This window comes from Betta splendens, chromosome 24 (genome assembly GCF_900634795.4).
Source record: "Betta splendens chromosome 24, fBetSpl5.4, whole genome shotgun sequence".
In the NCBI taxonomy this organism is placed as follows: domain Eukaryota; kingdom Metazoa; phylum Chordata; class Actinopteri; order Anabantiformes; family Osphronemidae; genus Betta; species Betta splendens.
The window spans coordinates 188,742-209,434 of record NC_040901.2 but is presented as its reverse complement, the minus strand read 5'-3'; the positions used below and the strand labels follow the sequence as shown (position 1 = coordinate 209,434).

The following is a 20,693-nucleotide window of genomic DNA, read 5'->3' as shown; positions in this document are numbered from 1 at the left end:
AAGTAAAGCGAACCGACCCGGAAGTGTTTTTGCTCTACTAACATGTGGATGAGATGAGAACTTCTAACGGTAACGTGCTTGTCTGTTGATCACAAGCTTGCACATGCGACTGGTGAAGTACTCATTCTGCTCTCATTGCTTAAATAAATTTGCGTCCTTCTTCGGTAAAAAGTAGTGCTGTTTATTATCGCCGTATATCCTTATCCTCCGTAGAGGACGGATGAAACGATGGAAAATTTAGAGTTGAATTTATCTTCACTGGCCACCATATCCAGACATGTTGACAAAGATAACAATGAACTGAACCAGTATTTGTCAAAACAGGTAAGCTATCGTACATTCTTACGTGTATGGAGCAATATAATATTTTTGTACTCACATTACACACTGTTACAAAAAATGCCTAACTGCTACACAAATTAACATTCGAGTCATTTCTATGATAATTTAAGTGTATGTCGTTAAACATTGTTTATTTTCTTACTTGAAATATAGAACATTGTTTAGTTATCATAACAGTAGATTCTTTAGTACAGCCTTTGAGTCGGGGCCTTCATACCACTTCCCCATCTCTCCTCAGATATGGAGCCGCCAGGATAGACAGTGTGTTCTGGATTGTTTGGCTCAGCTTCTGCTCGAGAAGAATTATACTTTACTGATTGCACGTCACCTGCGTCCACTGATTCTGGATCTTTTGGAGCGGAATGCAGAAAGGGTCAAAGCTGCTGGAAGGATCAACCATGACCTCCATGAGCGCCTGTGTGTGGCCCTCAGTAAACTCCTTAATGTCAGTCCTGATGCAGTGGTGTAAGTGAAAGTATTTTCATTACAATGTAAAAATGTTCTGTCATCACTGTCTTAAACTCACAAATGGCCACATTGACACATCACTTTTTCTCTTGTGTTTATCTATTGTTCCTATGATAGATAGATTATAATTAAAAATGTAATTTACAATAACTCTGCAGTATTTTTAGTAAGAAAATCAGAAAAAAGGTAATTAAACAAGTTGTTAACCCTGTTAAACTAAGTTATCAATGATATATTTGGTGTTAAGGTTTACATTACCAATGACAACTATTTGTATATGTTATTGTTTTAGAATTTAAAAGTGTCTTAAAGTGTATATTTAACAGGAGTAAAGTGCAGGGCACCAGTCTTTCTGACACAATTATGGACAAATGTCACAAATTAAGTTAGTACTGACAACAATATTATAAAATATTCTTAAAGTCAAAATTAACAACTGCAGAAAAGAGTGTGACACTAGCCATCTGAAATGACCAGATGTATGCAAATATTTATAGGCAATGACCAAGGCTTATTACAATTCTACTAATAAAAGTCTAACTACTGTTATGATTTATTAACACTAGATTTGAGTGTGTGTGTGTATGGGGAGGTTAATAGACAAGATGATAAGGGTGATCACAACCACCGGCTGGATATGTGAATCAAAACACAACAGGTCACAACACTATCAGCTTTAGGGTTTCTGTTCTTTTCTGCCATGTAAACACGCTGGTAAAATTTATTCTCATTCAGTGATAAAAGATACATTGACTCTCTGCGTGACATCCTTCCTAACTTTTTAGGAAGGATGTACTACTATACTTTGTCAAGATAATCATTTAACCTCACAGGTGCTGTATCAACATACCGATTAGACCAGGAGTCTGCAACTCTGGTCCTCAAGTGACACTCCTGGCTTTCCAACTCTCCCTGCCTCGACTAACACTGACTACCTTGGCCAGGTGTGTTCAGTCAATCAGCAGCAAACTGACCCACCTGAACCAGGTAACCAGCAGAGAGAGTTTGAAAACCAGCAGGACACTGGCTCTTGAGGACCAGGGTTGCAAATCTCTGGATTAGACGGTATAACTGTTGCCTTTGGCTGGTTAAAATAAATATCTACTCAGGAGTCAGTTACTGGTGTGACAACCATTTGCCTCATGCAGAGCAACTTACTCCTTTGCATAGGGTCGAGCAGCTTGTTTATTGTGGTTTGTGGAATGTTGGTCTGCTCATTTTCAGTGGCTGTGTGTATGTATGTATGTATGTGTGTGTATATATATATATATATATATATATGTATATATATATATATATATATATATATATTTCTCCAGTTTGGGGGTCACTGCCCCTATTGCTCACCACCACGATCACCACAGGCACCACTGTGGCCTTCACCCTTCACCAAGTCTTCTCCAGTTCTTCTCTGAGCCCTTGGTATTTCTCTAGTTTCTCATGTTCCTTTTTCCTGATGTTGCCATCGCTTGGTATTGCCACATCCACCACTACGGTTTTCCTCTGCTCTTTGTCCACCACCACAATGTCTGGTTGGTTCGCCATTACCATTCTGTCTGTCTGTATCTGGAAGTCCCACAGGATCTTGGCTCGCTCGTTCTCTACCACCTTGGGAGGTGTTTCCCACTATGACCTTGGGGTCTCCAGTCCATATTTCGCGCAGATGTTCCCGTATACTATGCCAGCCACTTGGTTATGGCGTTCCATGTATGCTTTCCCTGCCAGCATCTTACACCCTGCAGTTATGTGCTGGATCGTCTCAGGGGCCTCTTTGCACAGTCTACACCTTGGGTCTTGTCTGGTGTGGTAGATCTGGGCCTCTATGGCTCTGGTGCTCAGGGCCTGCTCCTGTGTCCGCATTTAGTCATAGGCTTTCTTGTAGTTGGATGGGACTGTACCCTTTTGAGGGATCCTTGATTATCGGGATCGTTCGCCCTTTGGTTAGCCATTCATGATGAGTCCCATTCCTTAGCAGCTGGTTCGTTTGTGCTGCCAGGTGCTCATGGTTTACAGTGAGTTTCTTTAGCCAGTAGGAGTGGATCATGTCAGGGCCGGTTGCTGTCCAGTTTTTCATACCTGAGACTCTGTGTGTCTGTCTGCCACTGTGATGGTCACTGGATTCTGTTCAGAGAGGTTGCTGTGGTCGTCCCTCAGGTCCACCAGCCACTGTGCATTGCTGTTGTGTCTTGGGCATCGGTCTTTTCATTGCACCTCTCTGGGCCTCTGTCATTCGGCTCACTTCCCTTCGAGCTGCCTTGGTTTTTGCCTCCAACCTTCGTTTCCATGGTGGGTATTGCTTCTCATGGCTCCCATGATTGCTCTTATAGCCAAGCACCTCTAGGATCACTGATGCTGAAGCGTATATCAGCTCATTGGTTTCCGTGATTGTTGTGGTAGGGATCGCTCTCAATGCTGCATTCACATCTTCCATGAGACTTTCTGATGGTACTTCACTTAGCCGTTGTAGTTGGCTTTGGGGTTGCCTGTTCAATCTCGCCATGATCTTATCTTTCAGGTCAGTCGCTGCCTCGCTCAGCGTATCTGTGCTTATTGGGGCTTCGTACCCAATTTCCGGTTGGGGAGATTGTGAAACCTCCCCTCTGACCTGGCGTCCTGGCTCCCCCTTGCCGTAGAATTTGTGTTGTATCTCGTCAATCTCAAGTTGGGATAGTAGTTGCCGTTTGTGGATGTTGGAATACTGAGCTACTAGTTGCTTCGCCGTCAGTCTTGAATGTGGATTTCTCCGTTCCCATTCACCGCACATTCTTTGCATGTAACCCCTCTGACTAGGGTTACTTATTAGCCTTATTCTCGCATCTCAGCCATATATCCGTCCGTCCGTCCGTCCGTCCGTGTATCATCCTTGGATATTTTGGACTATTCACACACTAACACAGAAACCTTTTCTGTATACTGCATTCGTCCTGAATCACTTTCTTGCTCTCTCTCTGTAAGGTTTTCTGCGAAGTACTTCAGCAGTGCCCCCCCAGTATTTCAGAGACTCTTTTTTACAAGTGAGGAGTCGTCGGCTGTTCAATATAGCCCCAGAAGGATGAAACTGCGTGACCTCATGGGCGCCACCTTACGTTTCCTCAAGACTGACTGTGCCAGGTTTCGGATGCTCTGGGACTGGAGTCCCTGTGTGTCCCAGCTATTCACTAGTGACGTCATGGTTAGATGGTAAGTGCCTGCTTCTGCATTAGACTTTTGAAAATGTGTTTTTATGCTGTTGTTCATAATGGCCCTTCAGTATAGTATTTGTGTATTTCTAGAGTGTGAATATGTTGGGTAATTTTTTGGTAATTTCTGCTGAATGTAATGTAAACAAGCATTATTACTGATTACTTTCCAAGGCTTAACACAATTGCTTGGGTTTTCAATTTAATTTTCTTTAATTGTATTTACCAGATGTTCTACTAGATCAACCTTCAAGGCTACGTATAGTTCGTGCAATTTCAGTTTGGAATGTAACTTTGTCACCTAAACTATGCTTTAGGGTTGCACGGTATACAGGTATTAATTTGGTAGCACGATACTGAGACACTTAAAATGGTACTATACTGCATTTGGATGGGACCAGTACTAGCAGCGCCCGCAAAAGCGAACCAACTTCACCACATGATGTCAATGCGTTGTAACTAAAGCTGAGAGGACTAGGAGCAAGTCAGAGCTTGGGTTTAAAAAAAGCAAGCAATCCAAAGGAAACAGCTAGGGAGTGCGTAATTAGTGATATGTCGTTCATGAAAGATTCGTTCAATATGAAATAATCTTTTATATCACTCGAGAGGAACGAGTCCTCTCAGTGAACGATTTGGTAATTTTCATGAAGTACCTTCTCTCGTCACATGGCAGCAGCTGCTTGACAACTTAGTCATGAGTCATTGAGTCATGACAACTGGAATTTTTTCTTTTCAGTAGAAACATTTCACCACCAATTCAGGTGGGTTTTTCAGTCATTTAGTTTAATTGAGAAAGTTACTCTTTACTTGGCGAAGAGCTCCAACTTTGCAGCCTACTCAGGGCCCGGCTCCTCTTCCAGCCCCTACCATCTCTCCCATAATTGAAGAGTCATGAACGATGCGAAAGAAAGCAGAAGAGGGGTATGCGAGGAGGAATGTGGGTCAGACTATCAGCTGGCTAGCCGCATATTATTGTGTTGGCCAATGTACGCTCTTTGAGCAATAAAATGGACCATATTCATCTCCTTTGCACTGCGCTGAGGTCCGTGAAGGAGCTTTAGCTGGAATGGTTAACATACTTCAAAGCGGACAGAGCCCTGGCTGAAGGAGGTAAGACCTGCAGCGGAGGGTTTTGTGTTTACATCAGTGACTCTTGGCGCTGTGACTCGCAGAGTTTATGATCAGAAAGTGCTGGCCTACATTACCAAGGGCATAGATGATGTAACTAAAACAAGAACCACTCGTGTTCGTGCTGGCCATAAATCAAGGTTGACAAGTAAAGTCTACAGGCTTTTGAGGGAAAGGAACGCTGCCTTTAGAACAGGCAGCATAAACAGCCTAATTAGCACTAGAAGTCCCAACTGTTTCTAGAGATAACCTGTCCACGAAATTAAAAAAGCAAGCAGACAGTGCTCCAGGAGCTTGTAGAAAGAAACACTGGCCATCATTGGCTACAAACCCTCACCATAGACCCATGCCAGTAACACTTCTTTGGACACGATGGAGCAGCTTACAACAGCCCAGCATAGAACACCCCAACCCCAACTCCAATGACCAGGCCCTGACTGTTTTAAGCTAGCATGAAGACATTTCCACGCCAGATCAACACACATAAAACACTGGGCCTAGACAACATCCCTGGCCAAGAGCTGGGAGATTGTGGAACTTAGTGGGATGTTCACAGACACCTTTTATCATCTCGCATGTGCCAGACTATTGTCCCCACCTGCTTCAAAGAAACAACTATCACACACAACTATCCTGTACCAAAAAAAGTAATGCTCAAGCTGCTTCAATGACTACTGTTCAGTGGCACTACCAACTGTCATCGTAAAGTGCTTTGAAGGGTTAGTCATGAAGCACTTCAAATCCCTTTTTCTTTCCCTCTCCGGACCTGTACCAGTTTTCTTACCGAACCAACCAGTCAACTTATGATGTTGTTTCCACGGCGCTCCACTCAGCCCTCACACTTCTGAAATACAAGGACACATACAGTGTGTTCGAATGCTAGTTATAGACTTCAATTCTGCATTCAAAACCACAATTCTCCATACCACACTGGACCATCTGGGGCTATGTTAATGTGCAGTTAGCTGCTGGTTCCCCACTGGGAGACCTAAGTCAGTCAGGGATGGAAAAAAAAAAGTAAGGTTATTCTAATGAACACAGGGGCTCTCCAAAGATGTATGCAGAGCCCCCTCCTCTCCACTTTGCTGACCCACTGCACACCAACATGCCAGCACCAACTTTGTGAATTTTATGGATGACATGATTGTAGTAGGTCTTATCCCTAATGGAGATAAAACCAGTTGTATTTCAGGGGACCCCACTCATCCTGCTTATTGCTTCTTTAGCTCTCTGCAGTCAGGAAAGAGGCTACGGAGCCTCAAAGCTAAGACCAGCCAACTCAGCGATGGTGTCAACCTTCAGGCTGTGATCAGTCTGAATTCCCTGCCTGCTCTGTTGCTATAGATAGTTGTTAGGGATGGTAGAACAATCATACATAGAAGACCCAACTAAGATGGCTAAACAATGTCTCCCAAAAGGTTAAATAAAAGTTAAAATAAAAAGTAAAATTTCAAAATCCTTTCCTATAGTAACCAGTAAAAATTGTATTAACACAATGTTTTTGTTGTGTGCTTGTCTGTTGGGCCAACAAATTATAGCCAAAGCAACTAATAAATAATCACTGCTTTTCCATCTTTAACAGGTACACTGCCCATTGTTTAGCACTGGTCTCTCACATGACTGATAATCAGAAAACTATCTTTCTGAGAAAGGTGCTGACTAGTGAAGAAGTCCTGCACATGAAGATCAAGTATGCATCTTTGTTTATTATCATATTTATATCAAAAGTATTGTGATAAATATTTTCTTGTTTAGATATACATTTAGTCCCTGAATTTATTCTGCCACAGAAATAATGCGTATATGTATACTAAATTAACTTTTAATTGTGCCTGATTTTTTTATTTTTTTTTATTTACTTGCTTAGATCTTTGGAAGAAACACAGCAGATGGAGGTAGAAAGGGCTCTGGTATTAGCCAATCAGAGCTCTGCAATGTGGTGCAAAGAAGAGCTTAATATGTTTACAAGGGGCCAGGTTGTATTGGAGGACCTGTCCAAGAATGTTGTAACCGTCTGTGGTGTTGTACTACCCAGCGTAGTTCCCAGACAAGCTGAACCGGTAAGTGCCCTTTCTCATAGAGGTTATACTTTTTTTTTTTTTTAATTCCTCATGTACTCTGTTCATAGATAAACCAAAAGGATCTGGTGTTGGTGCATTCAGCTTTCTGTAATCTCAGAAGGCTGGCATTGGCGGTTGCTTCCCAAAAACCAGTTCTCCTTGAGGGTCCTATAGGATGCAGTAAAACTGCATTGGTGGAGTTTATGGCTGCTGTCACAGGTCATACACAAGCCAAAGAGATTCTCAAGGTACAGCTCGGCGATCAAACAGACAGCAAGGTGAGGTATACAATGTTGTGTGTTACAGTTACCTTAATATATAATTTACTCTAGTGATAATATCACTACAATTTGTCCTTACATGAAAGTGTGATTTCCCGTCAGGATTAGTCAACATCAACATGAAGCAACATCAATATACTACCACTTTCATTCTTAACATATTGAATGAGGTATTTATTGTAGAATAGAGTTAATAGAGTCATATGAAACTCTCTAAACAACGCAGTGTCTCAGACAGTCTTGTGGAACAGTCTGTCAAAACAGAATTTTATAGAAACCTAAAAATAAATTCTCCTTCAATTTAACAGATATTTCCAGAAGTTGACACACTACTGATACACACTTAAGATTAGATGTGTTTTATCAACACATTATTGAGTGACAGGAAAGGTAAAAGTATTGGTGTTTTGCTTGCTTCACAGTTGCTGCTGGGTATGTACCGCTGCACTGATATTCCAGGAAAGTTTGTGTGGCAGCCAGGAACACTGACACAAGCTGTAGCTGAAGGCCATTGGATCCTTTTGGAAGACATTGACCATGCACCCCTTGATGTGGTGGGTAAAAACTTGCTGTGAAATGTAAAGAATCTACTTGACTTGCCACATACATCTTGTTTAAAATAATCTTTTTAGTTAGGATTTAATCACAAGACCATTGCTAATATCTGTTCTCATGTCAAACATTTGTTTGAAGATATCTGTGCTCCTTCCTTTGATGGAAAACAAAAGGCTGATGATTCCCGGACGAGACGATTGGATCGATGTAGCTTCTGGATTTCAGTTCTTTGCGACAAGAAGGTAAAAGTTCCAAATAATAAATAAAATGTAAATGTTTTTTAGCAAAGCATTGTCCATTAATGAATAAAAAATGATTGATTGTTGGATTTTGGAAAGTTACAAATGCTGCCAAAAAAAAAACTGCAAGCTGATTTTGTACATTAGTGCTCCACTGCTCCCCCAGGGCATGGGTTCAATGCATAGATAAATTTAGCCACTGTGGGATCAACAAAGTTTCTATTATTATTTATTATTATTATTGTTATTGTTATTGTTATTGTTATTGTTATTGTTATTGTTATTGTTATTGTTATTGTTATTGTTATTGTTGTTATTGTTATTGTTATTGTTATTATTATTTTTATTATTATTATTATTATTGCAGAATGTACTACAGTTGTGGCAGCTGGCACAAGCCACAAAACACCCATGCTGTGCTGCTGGATAAGTACTGGATGAAGTTACAAATTGGAAACATGACACGAGAAGAGCTGAAGAAGGTAATTACTATTAACCTTAAAGAATTTAAACAATCTTAATATTACATTTTTTATGTTTTTATTTATTTGGCTTCTATTTCTTTTTTTAAATCAAATTACTTTTTATCTGCATGCTTGTAGGTGCTCATCAGCAAATATTCAAGACTGACAGTAGTGGCAGACCGTCTCCTGGACATCTACTGCCAACTGACTGGACACTCTGATGCAAGCAGACTCCAAACCCACCACGACCAACAACGGCATACTTTTGAGGATGGAATTACACCTTTGGAAGGGAGAGTACTGTCACTGAGGTCAGACCCAGCTCACTGATTTTTTTTGTGTGCTATTAGAAAGAGATTTATTTTCAGATGTGTGTGCTGATTTGTTCTGTACTTGCTGTGTAGATCTGTCATTGTCTTTTGATCTTGTGCTTTTTGAAATAACATTTAAAAGATACACAAAGTCACACAACTATGATACTACTACTACTACTACTACTAATATTAATAAGAATAATAAACGGTAGCGCTTACCATTTGTGTGCCTGCCTTCACAATACAATGTCCATGCTGTGGAATCAAAGTTTATCCTTATGTTTTTATAGATCTGAAAAAAGATCTACCTGACCAGTTTTAAATCAGGTCGGAATGGATGATCAGAGCTGATCCTGATCTGTACTGATACAACACGATTCCTCCAACTATGTTAATGGAACAGCCAATTTAGTCATCTTTACCATAGACCAAGACATTTAGGTTAAAAAGATGAAGTACTTTAATTTGATAATTTTTTTTAGGGTTTACACCTAGATGACTTCTTACCAAGACATTCAATCCCCTGTCAGAAAAAAATCAAGGTTATGTGACAAATGTACATGCTAAGGAATGACTTGCCAGGTGTTGGTGGAATAATGCTGTCACTTATATACAAAATATATAGTTTATATATAATATATAGTTATTTCTGATTAGCTAATTGTGTGTGTGTGTGTGTGTGTGTGTGTGTGTGTGTGTGTGTGTGTGTGTGTGTGTGTGTGTGTGTGTGTGTGTGTGTGTGTGTGTGTGTGTGTGTGTGTGTGTGTGTGTGTGTGTGTGTGTGTGTGCGCGTGCGCGTGCGCGTGCGCGTGCGCGTGTGTGTGTGTGTGCGTGTGCGTGTGCGTGTGTGCGCCCTTGCGGTTACATCGGAGTGGGGCCCTATGGTCAATTGTGGGGCCCTTTGGCTGGGCCTCACAACTTTAAAGGCCTTTTTGAGGGTCAAGATGTGAATTTAGGGCTAAGGTTAGAATTGAGGTTTGGTTCCTATTAGAGCAAAGGTTAGACGTCTGCCTTTATTTTAATGGTTAAGGGGCTAGGGGAGGCATTATGTCAGTGTCACATGTTGTGTGCCGTTTGTGTTTTCTAAATCACTTATTTTTTTCATTAATTGATATTATTCCACAGAGACCTGTTGAAATGGTGTGACCGTATCAGTGTCAACTTTGATAACACCTCCTCTGCCACAGCACAACATGTCTTCCAAGAGGTGAGTTGTACATGTCTGGCCCCAAGGTGGACACAGGACATCAGTAGTTGTGCTCTTTTCTCCCTATTTCAAACCACTCCAGTGTTTGAAAGACAGTTGTTTTTGTAAATACACTGGTACACTGTGGGTGTATGTGTACTTTCACTGATGGCAGTCGGTGACATATACCCTCACAAATGCGTGTACCGCCATTGTGATGGGAGGTGTTTTTTTGTTGCACAACCTTTTGTGATAGTAGGGTCTGTAGTAGCTGATCATGTTTGTTGTATGTGCCATGTGCTTTGCTTTTTATTACTGTTACTAATGTTAATATGATTATCATTTTTATTGTTATGTGGTTATCAGGCTGGTACAAACTACATTCTTGATCACAATAAAAATATACTCAAGTCACCAGTTAAGAAATATAAACTACATCCTATACCCTACACCAAGTGTTACGCAAATCTAGTTCACAAGGCCCTCCTAGTTTTCCAACTCTACCTGTTCTTTGTACTACTGATTACCTTGGTCAAGTGTGTTCTGTCCATCAGCAGTTAGAAAAGCAAACTGACACTGATCAGGGTAATCGGAAGGGATAGTTGAAAGACCAGCAGTACAATTGTCCTTAAGCACATCCATGCCCTACGCCCATGTAAAGTAGTAATGTCCAACAACACAACACGGCACCCATCTCTGGTATTCCATGCTGCTTGTTAAGATGTGTGTACACTGTTACAATATTTTTATTTTCTCATTTCAGTGTTGATTTATACCTCTTCAATATACATCACCTTACTGAAGTTGTATTGTCTTTGTTTTTTCCTATCAGGCTCTTGACTGTTTCACTGCTATGCTATCCAAACCCGAAAGTCGACTGAAAATAGCTGAGATTATTGGAAGCAAGCTTAACATTTCCAAAGAGAAGGTATTTTAATAAGCTTCATTTTCTGAATATAATTTTACTTTATTCATCAGACCTCCATTTAAGCATGCAGTAATTAAGCCGCCCCAGGTGTCAACGTTGTAATGTGAGATATTTATGTGAAAAGATGATACACAGAAAGATTGTGTGGTTAACGGGCATTTGTGACTCGACTTCTTATAAGGTGGCAACTGTTTTGGCTTTTGTTGAGCGCAGCATCTCCTGCTTGGTTTGCGCATAAGAATAAGTGAAATGTCTTCACAATACCTTTTGGTGAGTTAGCCATTTATTTAAGGCAGAAAGAAGAATTTGAGGTGTTGGCTCTGTCCATCAGATGCGGTCAGCAAGTCAATCACCTATGGGCGCATCCTTTAAAAAAAAAAAAAAAAAAAAAAAAAAAAACCTACCACTAGTAGCAAAACCACAATTAAGATTCTCAATGCTACTACATAACAGTGACAAAGGGCGCATACAACATGCAAGCCTCAACAGCACTGATACGGTCGGCGCACACAGAAAATTTAACTAAAATTAAAAAAAAGATGCAACCTGAATTGAAAATAAAATAAACGTATAACAATTCATTCTGTGTTATTTTGCAACGTGAGTTAGTGAATGAACGGTGGCTGGCTGCTCCATGCAACAATGCAATTCACAGACGTATTTACGCAGCTAATCAACGTAAATGACAACTGCGGTCAAATGAGTCGCTGTTCACTTTTTTTGTGGTCAAATCAGTGTCACTCCACGTACTCTGCTCCAGTATTTCTCACTCGCTCCCAAACATAAGCAGTCAGTCAGACAGTCGCTCACTTCGGTCACTGGAGCTTTTGTTTTGTAACGAAATATTAATTAAATAATACTGAGTCTTCAAGGGTTCCCTTCTAACTCAAAGTAATGTCGGACACGTGTGCCTCCATGTGCGTGTTTTGTTGAGCAAGTAAAGTAGTATCAGTAATAATGAAATTGTACGTAATTGCCTTCATTTAATATGAGGCAGAGGGAGTATCAGAGACTTAAGGATCAGCCAGAAGAGGCAGTTACAGGGAGGATAATTGTTTGACCAAAAACTGAATATGACTGGATGATGGGCACTCATTTAAATCAAAATAGGTCTAGATTAAAATTCTATAATTATTCGCAGTTTATATAAATACTATATATATTCCCATATTCATTTGTGTCTACTGTTTGTCTCCAGGCCCATCACTTCTGCCATATGTATTACCCCAGAATCTCTCAAACGGAACTGGAGGTGTCGGTGGGCCGAATAAGTCTGAGTCGAAAGCAGAGGGGAGCTGTGCAGCTAAATGTGTAAGTCAGACAATCTCTTAGACCCCATTTGTCAACAGCACATACAGCTTGTTTCTGCTAACTTTCACTAACACAACTTTTTGATCACTGAGTTATGCTATGCATAGCAACATGAAGGGGCTGAAATGAGAATATCTAAGTTTCATACTTGCTGAAAACTGACTTTTGAGCTTATATTTTTAACTTTTAAAACCAAATATATTAGGCAAATTCTACAAATAAGAGTTAGAGTATACACATTATCAGTTTGTTGAGCACCTAACGATATTTCTTCTCTGCTTCGCAGTCATTGAACTAGCAGGCTCTTGCAGTCAATGTACCCCCTGCCAATATCTGAAAGAAAAACTATATATGCTTATTACACTTCAGAAGGCATAGGTTTTTAGGTCTTTTCAATTTTAGGTCTAAATTTAGAATGACACTGTTTATGTTCTAATGCTGTATGTTTTACATAGTAGGCTAAAGTCAAATATCCTTCTAAAAAAGCATCTGCTCAAGGGAAACTTTTTTAAAATGTTAGTTTAGTATTTTATTCTCAATTTTATGAAGGTGGAGCCTGATTTTGTGGTATCAGGGTCTACATACAAATATATAGATGTCACATAGGCCATGATTATATTCATGTTATTCTTGTCATGAACAGAGACAATGAGCCCTTTGCTGCCACACGACCATCTTGTGTGTTGATGGAGCAATTGGCTGCTTGTGTGGCTAAAGTGGAGCCTGTTCTTCTCGTGGGAGAGACTGGAACTGGAAAAACCACGACTGTACAGCACCTGGCCAGAATGACTGGTGATTACTATTTGTTTTTCTTTCTTGAGTGCAAATGTCTGTATACGTTCTGTAGACAAAAAGTAGCAAATCAATATGTATAGTGGTTTGGTTTGCAGGTGTCCTTCATCTGATACTACTTCTTTCTAAGTGGCCCGATTGCTTTATAAATGTTATCACCAGTCCTGATTCAGATATTGTTTGCTTATATGTTCATCACAGGACATAGGTTACGTATTGTGAACATGAACCAACAAAGTGACACTGCAGACCTGCTTGGAGGGTGAGCAACCTCTGTTTCAATATAACCACAATATTTAGTTTCTTTAAATTTTAAGTACTGCTAATATGAAATATTAAGGCCTTTTGTAAGAACAAAATTTATTTAAAAGAAAAGAAAGAAATAGGAGAGTAACTGTCATGCAGTTGCATTTCAGAATGCATTAATCTGGAATCTGCACATAGAGTAAAAATCATGTAAACATGCGACTTAAACAATAATAGTATAGTATTTTAAATTTGTTTCCAATTTTCTTTTGTTACACCTCTGTTTTTGAAGCAAAATCCTAATCTATCCTATCTAATGCAGATACAAGCCAGTAGACCACAAGCAGATCTTAGTCCCTCTCCGGGAAGCCTTTGAAGACTTATTCTCACAGACCTACTCAAGGAAACAGAACCTGACCTTTCTGGGTCATGTACAAACCTGCTTCAGGAAGAAGCGCTGGAATGACTTGCTCAAACTCATGGACCATGTCTGCAAGTCTGCCCTTTCTAAGAAACTGCAGGAGCAATCAAATGGTGGTTTAAATAATCATAAGATATAGTATGTAAGCTACTTTAATACAGTGAATGACCAAAACCTGGGTGTGTTTGTATAGTTGCCTTGTTGCAGGAGAAGTGGGAGGAATTAGCTGAAAAACTGAGTCAGACCCAGCAACAGATCCAAGCCTGTGAGACTGCTATGGTCTTTTCCTTTGTGGAGGTAAAAAGCCCAACTCTCAAAGTCTAAATCTTTACTAGTATCTTTAAGGCACAGGTGTTTCAATAGAAAACTTCACCGATTTTCAATTTATTTGATTTTCATTTGTTTTTCTGCAAAAAGCTTCTTAAACAGGCCAGAGGCCTTTTTGCATTGGGCTCAAAGACTACAACTTGTGCTTTGAATGATAATTTCTCTGTATATAGTGGCTTGGTGGCTCAGTGGTTGAGCGTTGGCCCGGGGAGTGTGTTTTTAAGTAAGACTCTAGCTCCCCGGGCTGCACCTGCAGGGCATGGGTTAAACACCAATTTCATTGTACATTGTATGTGATAATGACCAATAAAGGCTTCAGAATATATGGAAGAATCCATTCAATTCCATCTAAAATCCGATTCTTAAATACTACCCGAGACCCCCATTGAAAATCGGTTAAGTTTTAAAGTAGTTTTAACTATTTGTTTAATTCCAACCAGGGAGCATTGTGTTAAGATTCTAGGCACTCTTGGTAATGCAAAAGAATAAATTCCAACTAAACTGCAGTAATATATGTGATCACCCTTTGTTGGCACAATTTCTACAAAATTCTAAGCGTCCAGGAAAATGTGCTGCATTTATCAGATTTTAGTCAAACCAGTTGTTGTAGGGCTTTTCTTTAATCTATAGGGAACATTAGCCCAGGCTGTAAAGAGGGGGCACTGGATCTTGCTGGATGAGATTAACCTGGCAGCTGCAGAGACTTTGGAATGTCTGAGTGGACTTCTGGAGGGCAGCTCTTCATCTTTGGTTCTTTTGGACCGTGGGGATACCGGTGAGTATTACTATCATCCGCTTATTTTTTTACATCAGAATGGATTTTAAATATTTTCATAAAAATGGAAATGTCCAAAATGTATTGATTGATTTACATTTTTTTTTTATTTTTTGACAAAAAACAGCAACTTTTCATTAATATTGACACCTTTTGAATAAAACCAACAATTGAAAGTTCAGGTTATCATCTGGCCATTTTCCATGAATGTTTCAGATACTTAATTAAATTTTTTCTACATCTACGTTTTCAAGCTTTAGTTTTTACTTCTGTGGCCAGACTTAATTTCTGACATTTCTATGGTAAAGTTTAAAATATAACACTGATTGCAATAGATTAAGAGCCCCTGTAGCTGGAATGAGTCAATTCCTACATATTGGTGATAACATGCTATGTTTTGACCAAAGAGCCATTGGTTCGCCACCCAGACTTCCGTCTGTTTGCCTGCATGAACCCAGCTACTGATGTGGGAAAAAGGGACTTGCCTTTGGGTCTGAGAAACAGGTGAGAATATTTATAATTGCATGAACTTTATTGATTTTTGTTTTTTGATTTTTGGCTCAGAATAATTTAATAGAATGTTCATACAACACAAAATAAGTTCTTTACCAATGTATTTGTTTTTTGTGCCTAAAGGTTTACTGAGCTGTATGTGGATGAACTTGAGAATGAAGGAGACCTACAAATTCTGGTCTCAGACTACCTAAAGTGCCTAAATCCACAAAGGAATGTTATCAGTGGCATCATAAGGTTAGTGTTAAATATACTGTTGTTGCAGCAATAATGCATTAGTACCAATCCAGTACTGACGTCAACAGGAAGCTAGCTTTAGGTGGCTAGTTGCCTAATCAAACTCTGATCTTACTGCAGGATCTTTGTTGATTAGGCTGTGCAAACTAGGGGTGGCCCCAGTACAAATTTGGGGGCTCTGGAGCCTCAGTTTTAATATTTGCTGAATAACAGGGGCTTTAGATGAACACAAACAAGCCTTTGCTCTGCTCTAGGCTTGTCACTGCAGTTGACCTCAGAATTGCTTTCATTTTACACAACCCTTACTAATACAGTTCAAGGGGATAGAGAAGAAGAAAAAGAGTGTAGGAGATAAAAGAACAAAAACAAGGAAGAAGCTTGGTAGCTATATGTTCTTCTTCCCATTCTACATTTAGAAATTTTCTGAACCACAAGTAGACCAGCATTCTGCGATATGTTTTAAGAACTATATAAGTACTGCATAAACTAACATAGGTAATTTGATCTGTCTTGCTAATTCCAGTCAGATATGTGGCTGTAGCATTTTGACTTTACCATAGCCTTTTTAAACAAATATTGGGACATCCAATGAGCTAGGAGTTCTAGTAGTCAAGGTGACAAATGAATGACATTTTTAGTGACATTCTGAGAAAGGATCATCCTATTTTTAGTACCGGTAATATTCACAGAAGAAGAATCAAGCTTCAATTATCTTTTTGTGTGAACTATTGTTGAGCTGTATGTTTGCAGTGTATCCGCTTCTGCAGAAAGAAATTGGAACTCTATAGCTAATATTCGTGATCTGTTTGTCTATTCTGTTTATTGCAAATTATATTGTTATTGCAATCCTAGTATAGTTATAACAGTTATTTATTTAATCATACCCAAATGGCTGTTTTGTTTGCAGTTTTTATCTGGCAGTAAGAAAGGAGGCCATTTTACATCTTGTGGATGGTACAGGGCACAGACCCCATTATAGCCTGCGAACTCTGTGCAGGGCACTGAAGTATGTGTCTAGAAACCCTTGCAACAGTGTCCAGCGTTCGCTCTATGAGGTAGGAGTTTGTTGTTTAGTCTTTTTACTTTTCACGTTCATGTAGTCTAAGGTGACTTTTTGCTCAACATTTTCAGGGTTTTTGCTTGAGCTTCTTGACCCAGCTGGACAGAAGCTCCTACCCTCTGGTCGAGAAACTGGTGTGTCAGCACATATTGATGAGGAACACAAAGTGTCTCAAACAAGTAAGGGTGGTGTAATGATTCTTGGTAAATTCCTATTTACTATAAACTAAAGGAAAATGATCAGTGCAAAGGACACATTCCCCAGGGAATGCTGATTGTTAACCAGGAAGGTTACGATCCACTAAAGGACAGCACAGACCTTTTCAGAAAACATAGGGTATTTGATGTTATTGCTAACCTGATGTTTCAAGATTATTGTCCAAGTTTATTGTTTACAAACTTAATGACTATGTAAAGTAGAAAAAAGTCTTCAGTAGCTCCCTGGTTTGTCTAAGTACTTTTCTACAGGGAAACTGTTAATTACATGAAAAAGATTGTTATTCACACTAGAGATAAGACAATGAATACAAACACACCTTGTTTAATTAGATGAGAGAATATAGAAATATGAGCAAAACAATGCAAACTATCTATCCCTATCTCTATCTCTATGCTGGGCATCTTCTACACTCACACCAGCAGACCTCATGTCCTCTTTTAGCACATCCATAAATCTCCTCCTTGGTTCGCCTCTTGCCCGCTTGCCTGGCAGCTCCATCTCCAACATCCTTCCACCAATATATTCACTATACCTCCTCTGCACATGTCCAAAGGATCTCAGTCTGACCTTTCTGACTTTGTTGCTAACGCAGGCAGCGTGAGCTGTCCCTCTTCCTTATTCTGTCCAACTTTGTAACGCCTAAGGTGAACCTCAATATCTTCATCTCTGCTACCGCTGGCACTAACCCAATTATAATATTAATTATAATATCATATTAATTCCTGTTGCACATAGAACCTATGCACCCCCAAATGTCATCCTGTCTTCAGCGTCAACACTAGTTTGTAGTTTAATGTACAAACTTCCTATAAGTAGCCGAACACAGTGTCAGAAGGGTTGCTTCTCCTTCTCCTCAAACTGTTTTGGTGACACTTTGGTGGTGGATGGCCGCCTTTCGCTTCTTGTCCACCTTTATGTCACTTTTTTCGCTAATGTGTACTACTTTGTACTATCTGCATCATTAACATCTGCACTCACGGTCTGTCTCTGTGTACTGTGTGGACACAGACCGTGTTTAAATTAATTAACATATTTATATAGAGGCGTATTACGGGAAGAGACTGCTACCCAATCATCTGTACTCTATGTTCACTGGGATGTACAAAGGAAGTGTAGATTTGTACTTTGTAAAGATTGATACATCCTGACTTTTTTCTACTTGCGCAGTTGTCTGGATTTGAACTTACACAAACTTAGTAGGAAATCTATGCAAGTCTTTGTACGTGAGGCCGCAGCACATGTTCTTACCTCTTTGCCCAATCAGCAAACTGGAGGGGCTTCAGCAAGAGGTTTGAAATGTCTGTCAGTTGGGCTTATATAAGGATGACCACATCAGTACAACTCATTTATGGGGAAAGTTGAATGATGTGATTATCAGCAGAGAATTGAATGCTGTGTTTGCATATATATTTTTTGTACATGTCTATGCTAGTTTTTAAGAATAGGTGCTTGCTAAATTTTTTTTTAATTTCCATCGGGAGCTTGTCTTTACATAGAAGGAAAATCACAGATTTAGATTTATATTAGCACTGCAGTATATCCAGTGAAAAAATGAAAGGGTGGAAATGAGAAGTCTGAGGGGTTTCAAACCATTGCAATAATGATAATAGTGTCAGTTGAACTTATAAAACAAACCTACCTTCAAATGTGTTAATTAATAATTGTTAGATGTTTTTTACATGATATATTCAATATTTGTAAACTAAAACTGACCCCTTTCTTGTTTCATGCAGCCACTCCCAGCACCCTCAGGTCATCCTTGTGTAGAAGTAGAGGGCTACTGGGTGTCCCAGGGCGACCTACAGCCATTTCTTGACCCCAGCTACATCCTCACTGCCTCAGTCAAACTCAATCTCCGTGATCTTGCCAGAGTGGTATCTGCTCGGTAGGAAAAGTTGTTCTGCAGCCTGACCCAGTGCCAGTGTGTGACAAAACTGTTCAGTTTGTCACAGATTTTATCCTACACTTAGATGCTGACAAACTAAATGTCACTAAGTCTTGTAATGCTTTGTCCTCACAGGACTCACCCAGTGTTGATCCAAGGAGAGACATCTGTTGGAAAAACCAGCCTTATTTGCTGGATGGCTGCAGCCACTGGGAACCACTGTGTGAGAATTAACAATCATGAGCACACTGACATTCAGGAGTATATTGGCTGCTATTCATCAGATGACAGAGGAAAACTTGCCTTCAAAGAAGGTACAAGCACTTCTCGAGCTTTATCAAAGATTTTACTAATTTGCAGTGACCTCTCTATCCTTTTCTTAGTAGTTGATCAACAGTCAGGTCTATTATTATATAAAGACTAAATTATAATCAGTTTGACTTTTTATACCACTACTTGCCTTGAAATAAACAATTTGATTCAACTGTACATGGCCAGACAGGTTGATTACCAAAGTTTTACCCCCAATTGTAGGGGTCAAAGTAATCATGCACGTAGTTACTCATTTGCATTATAACCATGTATGTTATGCTTCCATTGTTGTTTTGGGCTCTGGGTATTCTGTGTTGCAGCCACATGATTTAGAAATAATTTCTCAACCGACAAGTTGAAAACGTTCAACTCCTTTTAAATATAAGGAAAAAACCTTATCATCTGGCGATTTGTATGCAAGTCAGTAATTGCTTTAATAACTCACAACTCAATAGATTTTAATACTTGGTTAAGTCAAAATGAGTTTGAATTGTTTTCTCAAATTGTAATTTAAGTTTAGCTGATGGGATACTTAGAACTTTGTCTAACTGTTTTCATAAATGGATGTTTTAATACTATAATTATTACTGTTACTAAATGAAACAGTTTTCACTTTGCTTATTATCTTGATTGATAATATGCATGCTGGAAACTAGTACGAGTAACAGTTTTTAAAGCAATACCAATCACTTTGCTAAAATATGCAAAAATGTTCTAACAAGTTTAGCTCTCTGTACATTTAGTTTGTATGTTGTAAAATTCCATTGAGTTTGTTTAAGAAATTGTTCTTTTTTCCTAAGCTTTGTTACTAACTGTGAAATATTTTGTAGTGTATGCTGTCGATTGTGGTCATATGCTTGTTTATTTGCTGCAGGCATTCTGATTGATGCCATGAGGAAAGGTTACTGGATTATCCTGGATGAGCTAAACCTTGCCCCCACCGATGTCCTAGAGGCCCTCAACAGACTCCTGGATGACAACCGTGAGCTCTTTGTGCCAGAAACACAGGAAGTCATAAAGGCCCACCCGAAGTTCATGTTATTCGCAACCCAGAACCCCCCTGGGATCTATGGTGGCAGAAAGGTATACCATTTAGTTATCACAATTTATTATGTAATTATCCTGTGCAGATCATGGGACAAAAAGCATTTTGAACTAATTTCTAAGCAAAAATCTATCTATCTCTCTGTCTCTCTCTCTGTCTCTCTCTCTGTCTCTCTCTCTGTCTCTCTCTCTGTCTCTCTCTCTCTCTCTGTCTCTCTCTGTCTCTGTCTCTCTCTCTGTCTCTCTCTCTATCTCTCTCTATCTATCTCTCTTTATCTATCTCTGTCTCTATCTCTCTATCTCTATCTATCTCTATATATATCTCTCTATCTCTATCTATCTCTCTCTATATATATCTCTCTATCTCTATCTCTATATATATATCTCTATATATATCTATCTCTATG

At 39.4% G+C, this 20,693-nt stretch overlaps 1 protein-coding gene across 1 annotated transcript in view; it reads left to right on the top strand.

Annotated features, from left to right (window-relative positions):
- Nucleotides 1-28: 28 nt before the first annotated feature.
- mdn1 (midasin AAA ATPase 1) overlaps nucleotides 29-20,693 on the top strand; it is a 93,712-nt gene continuing 73,047 nt past the window's right edge. Inside the window, exons 1-25 of the mRNA XM_029141553.3 lie at nucleotides 29-324; nucleotides 581-807; nucleotides 3,766-3,990; nucleotides 6,700-6,807; nucleotides 6,985-7,177; nucleotides 7,246-7,455; nucleotides 7,881-8,012; nucleotides 8,152-8,255; nucleotides 8,620-8,734; nucleotides 8,855-9,027; nucleotides 10,156-10,237; nucleotides 11,049-11,144; nucleotides 12,343-12,455; nucleotides 13,099-13,247; nucleotides 13,449-13,509; nucleotides 13,816-14,027; nucleotides 14,108-14,211; nucleotides 14,872-15,016; nucleotides 15,424-15,520; nucleotides 15,653-15,766; nucleotides 16,674-16,821; nucleotides 16,898-17,005; nucleotides 18,779-18,930; nucleotides 19,066-19,244; nucleotides 20,117-20,325. Of these exons, the coding sequence (XP_028997386.1) occupies nucleotides 229-324; nucleotides 581-807; nucleotides 3,766-3,990; nucleotides 6,700-6,807; nucleotides 6,985-7,177; nucleotides 7,246-7,455; nucleotides 7,881-8,012; nucleotides 8,152-8,255; nucleotides 8,620-8,734; nucleotides 8,855-9,027; nucleotides 10,156-10,237; nucleotides 11,049-11,144; nucleotides 12,343-12,455; nucleotides 13,099-13,247; nucleotides 13,449-13,509; nucleotides 13,816-14,027; nucleotides 14,108-14,211; nucleotides 14,872-15,016; nucleotides 15,424-15,520; nucleotides 15,653-15,766; nucleotides 16,674-16,821; nucleotides 16,898-17,005; nucleotides 18,779-18,930; nucleotides 19,066-19,244; nucleotides 20,117-20,325 (3,552 nt within the window). The 5' untranslated portion in view covers nucleotides 29-228. The remainder of the gene's footprint in view (nucleotides 325-580; nucleotides 808-3,765; nucleotides 3,991-6,699; nucleotides 6,808-6,984; nucleotides 7,178-7,245; nucleotides 7,456-7,880; nucleotides 8,013-8,151; nucleotides 8,256-8,619; nucleotides 8,735-8,854; nucleotides 9,028-10,155; nucleotides 10,238-11,048; nucleotides 11,145-12,342; nucleotides 12,456-13,098; nucleotides 13,248-13,448; nucleotides 13,510-13,815; nucleotides 14,028-14,107; nucleotides 14,212-14,871; nucleotides 15,017-15,423; nucleotides 15,521-15,652; nucleotides 15,767-16,673; nucleotides 16,822-16,897; nucleotides 17,006-18,778; nucleotides 18,931-19,065; nucleotides 19,245-20,116; nucleotides 20,326-20,693) is intronic.